This window comes from Lathyrus oleraceus, chromosome 7, assembly GCF_024323335.1.
Source record: "Lathyrus oleraceus cultivar Zhongwan6 chromosome 7, CAAS_Psat_ZW6_1.0, whole genome shotgun sequence".
Taxonomy (NCBI): Eukaryota; Viridiplantae; Streptophyta; class Magnoliopsida; order Fabales; family Fabaceae; genus Lathyrus; species Lathyrus oleraceus.
The window spans coordinates 31,191,245-31,198,275 of record NC_066585.1 but is presented as its reverse complement, the minus strand read 5'-3'; the positions used below and the strand labels follow the sequence as shown (position 1 = coordinate 31,198,275).

Genomic DNA, 7,031 nt, shown 5'->3' with positions numbered 1-7,031 from the left:
TGCGTACAAACAAACCAAAATACAAGGTTATAAACTAACATTTTTCCTAGAAATTTTGAGAAAGATAAATGACTTAAAATATGAATACTTACCTTAAAATGTGGACATCCCCATAATTGCTTTCCATAGGTTCTAACAACAATGTCTCCACTATGACAATTGGATCTCCATCACAAATTAGAACTTAAGTACACATTCAAATCTTAACTTTCAAAGAACATCCTTTTTGCTATGGATGAACAACTCTTTCTTTCAATTCATACATATTTTACGAATTTGAGTTATGGCGATTGTGGGATGGAAAACTTTTATGCACTATTTTGATTTATGATTCATATGTGATAGGAAAGTTCAAACAAGTTAAGAGAAGACGAAGAAATTGTTGACACTAATGTCAACTGGAATGAAAGACATACAAAAATAAACACTATTAATAAAAAATAAATAGAAAAAACGTATATGTCTTATGGTATAAATAAGAAGAAAAAATATTTAGCCTAACAATTATCGAAGAAAAAGTGCACGATTAATTTCTTAAAATATATGCATGAGTAATAATGATTTTTTTTGGAAAAAAGTGGATGATTGATGTGTGGATGAGGGGGAAAACATTCAACCAATTAGAATATACCAACATATATTCATTAAGTTTTCAAGGTCCTATAGCACGTGGGTTCAACACTTTTTTGACATAGAGGTTGACATTGTTTCATTTTATAATAAAAAAGGGTTGAATACTCATTCTTTTTTCTCAAGAGAGGAGAGTGAAGATAAAAAAAATATTATTTTTTTAAGAATGCTTTTATAGATGAAGATAAATGAATATATTATTAATATTATCTTAATTGTAAAAATATTATAGATTGTATAATATTTTATGTCCTTTGCAAGTTGGAATCCAATTTTTTTATAGTTGCAAGATCATATAGTAAATAAAATTTGTTATTTATATGAGATTAAACAATTAAAGTTATACGATTAATTAATGCAATAAATAATTTAACTAACTAGTTTAGATCGAACAACTAAGAGTTGTAACTGGATCACATCAGATAGAAATACAAAATATCTACAAGACGCAGTTACAACTTAATCTAAATGAAATAATTGTTTAACTGTATTGTATTAATTATATAATTTAAACTGTTTGACAAAAATCAATTACTAAAAATAAAAGAGAAGTTAATATTATTAAGAGCGTGACTCAGCATAGTGTTGTTTCTATTTAATTCTTATCCTCTACTGTTATCTATATTAGCAATTTATTTTACACCATATATAACGTGCTATGACGGTGACTAAAAATTTAATTCTATTAATATACTTCATATTTATCTAAATCCAACTCATATATTATCAAAACAACAATATTATCCGAATCTCATTGATTGGTGTGTATATATATTATCTCTTAAACTTAATTATACTTCATAACATATATGAGAGATTTTCTTCTTGACAAATTACAAGCAATCATGGATGGAAAAAGTAAAACCTATTGGGTTGATAAGGATGATGATGATGATGTAACTGATTCAATTTCTAATGGATATATGACAGAAGATTCAATGCGTTCATTTTTTTCTTCATCAGAGATGGATGATGATGATCAAGAAGTTTCATCATCTTCATCATCATCAAATTTAAATGGTCCTTTATATGAATTATCAGAGCTCATGAACCATCTTCCTATGAAGTAAGTAAATCCATGCATGAATCATGAATCATGATGCATGCTTTCTTTTATTTACTATTTTTTTAATTTAGTTTTCCATGAAATTTGCAGGAGCGGATTGTCTATGTTTTATCAAGGGAAGGCACAATCTTTTGGGTCTTTAGCAAGGGTGGAAAACATAGAAGATCTTCCTAAGAAAGAAAAACCAAATTACAGAAATAAAGTGAAATCATGCAAGAGCTTTGGTTTGTGCACTCCAAAGACAACAATAGCAAAGAAATCTTCAAGAGGACTTTGTTTATCAGTAATAAGTTCTAGAAGAAAGAGTTTCCTTGGAGGGTCTAGATCTTCCTTTTCTGGAAACAAAAACATTTGAAATTCAATTTTGTAAGAGCTTTTTGTTTTATTTTATGCACAAAATGAGAAAATTTTAAATCCCTTAAATTTTAGATTCGTTACGAGACAAAATTCTTTTTTTCTCAAGTGAAATAAAATTATTTCTTATGCTACATGCACATTTTTTTAGTATCTTAATTATTCTTTTCTATCTAAACCGATAATTATCGACTAAACCGTTTGAATTGACACATTTAAAAAATAAATGTAAACGGTTTCAACCATACATTTAAGATTAGACCGTTCTTGATAAAGGAGAGTTCCTTTTCTTGAGTCTAAAATTGATAACCTCTCATTTATGATTCGACGGTTCTGGGTGGAGGAAAGGTTATTCTTCTTGAGTCCAAAATTGGAAAAAAAAAACCTCATATTGATTTATAGACGGTCTTTATTTGAAAGTTGAATCTGGTCTCCTCACGTCCTTCTAGAGAGATCCCTGGATCAAAAGCACTCTTATAAGCTTTTTTCGATTTCAGATTAGTGTGATAACTAAGTTGAAGAGGTTTGTAGGTGGGAAGGGAATGTTTGGATTTGAGAGTTTAAGTGGAGGTGATCTTTCCTTTTTGACCATGAGTAGGTTCCTATCAACAATCTTCTCTCGATGGTTAGGGGTTTTATTCCTTCATCTGAGGGTGATATGTGGAGGTGGTGCTAAGCCAATGATGACTTCTATTTCGTGACTTCAGCTTATTCATGTATCCCGGCTCATGAGGTCGCTCCTGATAGTCAATTCACTCTTGTTGAGTTAATCCTCCGTAGTATCTGGAGTAGTTGGGCTCCTTCTGAATTTATTGTCTTCTCCTATCAACTCCATCAAGATCAGATCCCCATTAGAGAGAATTTTCTTAAAAGGGGAGTCCCATTGTCTTGGAGTCCTTTTTCTTGTCTCTTCTATTTAGTTGGTCATGAGTCATCTTCTCGCCTTATTGTGACCTGTGAGCTAGAGGCTTCTGTATGGTACAAGGTTTTTAGATTTTTTGGGTGGTGTGTAGCTTTACCGAGAGGTCTTATAAACCTTTTCATATGTTTTTCTCCATTTATTGGAGTGTCTATGATTCGGGCACTACAGAAAATATACCTTCGATGACAAAATATTACAATGACCATTTTTACACCATAGTTATATTGTATTTTTTACGCGCATGTTTTTATTTTTTTATTAATAAACCTTTCATCATGGTTCCTAAAAAGAACCATGGTTATAGAAATTGGATGACAAGATTTGAATCCCAACATCAACATTTTTCTATTTTTTCAATAAAAATAAGTGTGTTTCCGTTCACATTTTTTATTATTTAAAAATTGAACGTATAACAACTACAATTGTTTCATTAAACATTGGTTATATGTTCCATTTTTCACTACGGTTGAAGCTTCCAACCGTTGTTAAATTATTTCCCACAAAATTAAAACAATACAGGTACTTCATGTTGTTCATAACACACAAGGGTGTCCTAGTGAACAAGACGACAACGACATAAATCTTCACCATCTTCATTCATTTCTGGAAACGAATGTCATTTTTGGAAACAAAATTGTCATCATCTTCGAATTATGGTACATTACCATTATCTCTCTCTCTCTCTCTCTCTCTCTCTCTCTCTCTCTCTTATGCTTCTGAATGTTTATGTTCTTCGCTAGGGTTACAAGTTTCTTTTTTTAACAGATAAATGATGTTGGATTTTATTTCATTTCATGAATCAACGCTTTCTGCATTGACATTGTCATATGTATTGTTCATGTTGTCATATTCATGTTTTATTCAGAATTTTTGAATATGCTTTAGGTGTTGCCATGTTTCTATGTTCATGTTGCAATTTTGTGAATATGCTTTAGGTGTTGTCATTTTGTTCATGTTTTCATGTTCATGTTTTATTCATATCATGTGCATATAATCATATAAGGATGTTATGTGTGAAGCATTAGTGTGTCATTCACATTAATATTTTGATATAAATTTCAGAGCTTGTTATGGACAGTAATTGGATGAAAGATGATAGATTAGTTCTGGTATATGAGAATGGAGTTCTTGAATGCTTTGAATTCGCCGAAAAAAATGTTCTCGACAATAGTGGTATCTTTTATTATCCATGTGTGGTTTGTGGGAATATAGAAAAAGGTCAAAGAAAGAAACATTACATCACCTATGTTGCTATGGAATATGTCAAAATTATACAACATGGAGGTGACATGGAGACGTGGATAATAATCAAAATGCAATGTCACAAATGGATAAGGATGATGAAGATATGGATGATCGGCTAGAAGATATGATTTGTGATATTGGAGAATCGCCTTATATGAAATCTTATATTTGTGATACTTTATGTAGAAAATGGATGCGCCTTTATATAAAGGGGTGCACCATTTTTACACGTTTGTCTGCGCTGTTAAAATTGTTTAATCTGAAGGCAAAAAGTGGTTTGTCGGATAAAAGTTTCATATAATTGCTTGATTTGTTGAAACAAATTCTATCAAAAGATAACAATTTTTCGGATCGTTATTATGAGGCCATGAATATATTGTGTCCAATGGATTTGGGCTATGTCAAAATACATGCATGCCCTAATGATTGTATATTATACATGAAAGAGTATAAAAATTTGGATCAATATCCAGAATACGGTGAGTCACGTTACACGTTGAAGATGTGATCATGTTAGGTTTCAATCCAGATCAAGCTTCTTCCGATGTGATATTTTCCAGCATATATGTTGGACACCTATTCAACACATATGTAGCTGTGGGCACCACTTCAACCCATAACTCTTTTGGAACTTTTTCCTTTAAACATGCTTCTCACCATGCTCATAATCAATCGGTTCTTCCTTCCTGAAACACCATTTTGATGAGGTGTATAAGGTGGTATTTTAGCGGTAAATTCATGACCATTAAACTATGGATAAACTTAACGTCAATAAAACCAGAGTCGCCACCGCACTTTTATTATTTCAAAAGGAAAAGGGAAAAGTACGAACAAAACCCAAAGATAAGAAGTTTTCAAATCAAAACTAATAAAATGCCAGAGATTACAAGTAAGGGGGTTGGTTACACAGAGGGAAGGTGTTAGCACCCAAAGTGTCCTAGATACTCCTAAGGAGCCCTTTTTTATGTGTGTGTGTGTGCGTTTTTGGTATAAAATATGTTTTCAATAAATAGAGTGTGAGGATGAGAAAAGAATTCATTAATTATATTTTTGTGTTTGACAAGACCATCGGACTTGTGCCTACCTGCCAATATAAAAATGAGGGATCAAAACCTCGTAGTTCGTGGTATCAATTTCAAAATGAGAGGATTACTTTTAACAAAAATTTGAATTTAAAAGAGGCACAAAGGGCCTAAAAGAGTTTGAATGAGTGTTAGTTCTTTTTTTCTTTTAAAATTTTAAGTCAATATGATTATATTCATTTACAAGTTTGATTTAAGAAAGGAGTTTTAAAAATGCAATGGCATAAGGCCAAAGTTTCTAATTTGCAAAAGAGTCTAAGTTTAGAAATCAAAAGCAAAGAAGATTTTTAAAATGAGGGAGAGATTTGAAATTTAAGAAGTGGGAGGAGATAAAGAGACTAATCCTAAGTGTCGCACCTCGAAAAATGAGAATACGACTTAGCAGAGCGCAATCGCACGCTCGCGTGATGGACTAAACAGAGTCGCCACCGAACTTTATTTATTCCTAAAAGGAAATGGGAAATATTGATAAAACCCAAGAAAGAACGACAATGATTATGGTCGTCGCAACCAAATCCGGGTTCGGGAGTCGATTACGCAAGGGGAAGGTATTAGCACCCCTCACGTCCGTTGTACTCAACGGAAACCGTTAGGTTAGTTGTGTGCATTAGTGTTAGTTTGAAATGTTAGGCTTCTCGAGTTATTAGGAGGGAAAGAATAATAGAAAAGAGAAAAATATTTTTGGATTTTGGCAACGAAGGGGACTAAACCTAAGTTTTTTTATTAATGGGCCTGACAAGATTTCGCAATCCTGCTCCTACGTATCTCAATAGAGAACTCAAGACACACGTAGTTCTGGGTAGAAGATGTTTGTTTGTTGGTCGATTTTAGCAAAAGCTATATTGTGTTAATCAACGAGAAACATTATTTTACCCAAAACAAATGAGGAACGGACGTATACCACACATCGAATGGATTTACAAATCAACATTCGGAAAACGTCACTTATCTCAACTCAACAATTATGGACGAAGCATTGTTTTACATCACCTTAAGGCAAGATGTCTTTCATTTATGAAAAGGTTTTCTTGATCAATCGCACGATGATGAAAACAGTTTGATTGGTTGGATGTATTTTTGGGCTTGAAAGACGAGTATTTATGACTTGCAAGCTCTTACAACTTGGGTCTAATACTCGGGACTACGTCTGGACCTTTCACCCAGGTAATCTTTTTCTTTCAATTTTATTGAGAAAAGACGTTTAAATATTTAGAAATATTTTAAAGAGAAGACGAATACATAGGGCTTACAAGCTCTTACAACTTGAGCCTAATATTCAGGATTACGATTGGATATTCCATCCAGGGTAATCTTTTTCTTCAGATTTTATTGAGAAAAATACGTTTGAATATTTACAAATATTTTGAAGAGAAGACGAATACATAGGGCTTACAAGCTCTTACAACTTGGGCCTAATATTCGGGATTATGACTGGATATTTCATCCAGGTAACCTTTTTCTTCAGATTTTATTGAGAAAAATACGTTTGAATATTTACAAATATTTTGAAGAGAAGACGAATACATATGGCTTACAAGCTCTTACAACTTGGACCTAATATTCGGGATTACGAATGGATATTTCATCCAAGTAATCTTTTTCTTCAGATTTTATTGAGAAAAATACGTTTGAATATTTACAAATATTTTGAAGAGAAGACGAATACATAGGGCTTACAAGCTCTTACAACTTGGGCCTAATATTCGGGATTACGACTGAATATTTCATCCAG

The 7,031-nt window shown here is 32.2% G+C and overlaps 1 protein-coding gene across 1 annotated transcript; it reads left to right on the top strand.

Annotated features, from left to right (window-relative positions):
• Positions 1–1,386: 1,386 nt before the first annotated feature.
• Positions 1,387–2,181, top strand: LOC127105607 (protein OXIDATIVE STRESS 3). Its single transcript, XM_051042799.1, has 2 exons — positions 1,387–1,696; positions 1,787–2,181. The coding sequence occupies exons 1-2, from the start codon at positions 1,440–1,442 to the stop codon at positions 2,049–2,051; spliced, it is 522 nt and encodes a 173-aa protein (XP_050898756.1). The 5' UTR covers positions 1,387–1,439; the 3' UTR covers positions 2,052–2,181.
• The last annotated feature ends 4,850 nt before the right edge of the window (positions 2,182–7,031 follow it).

Coding starts and splice junctions, on each gene's coding strand:
- LOC127105607 (XM_051042799.1), top strand. CDS start 1,440: ATGAGAGATTTTCTTCTTGACAAATTACAAGCAATCATGGATGGAAAA. Junction 1,697..1,786: donor ATGAACCATCTTCCTATGAA/GTAAGTAAATCC, acceptor TGAAATTTGCAG/GAGCGGATTGTCTATGTTTT.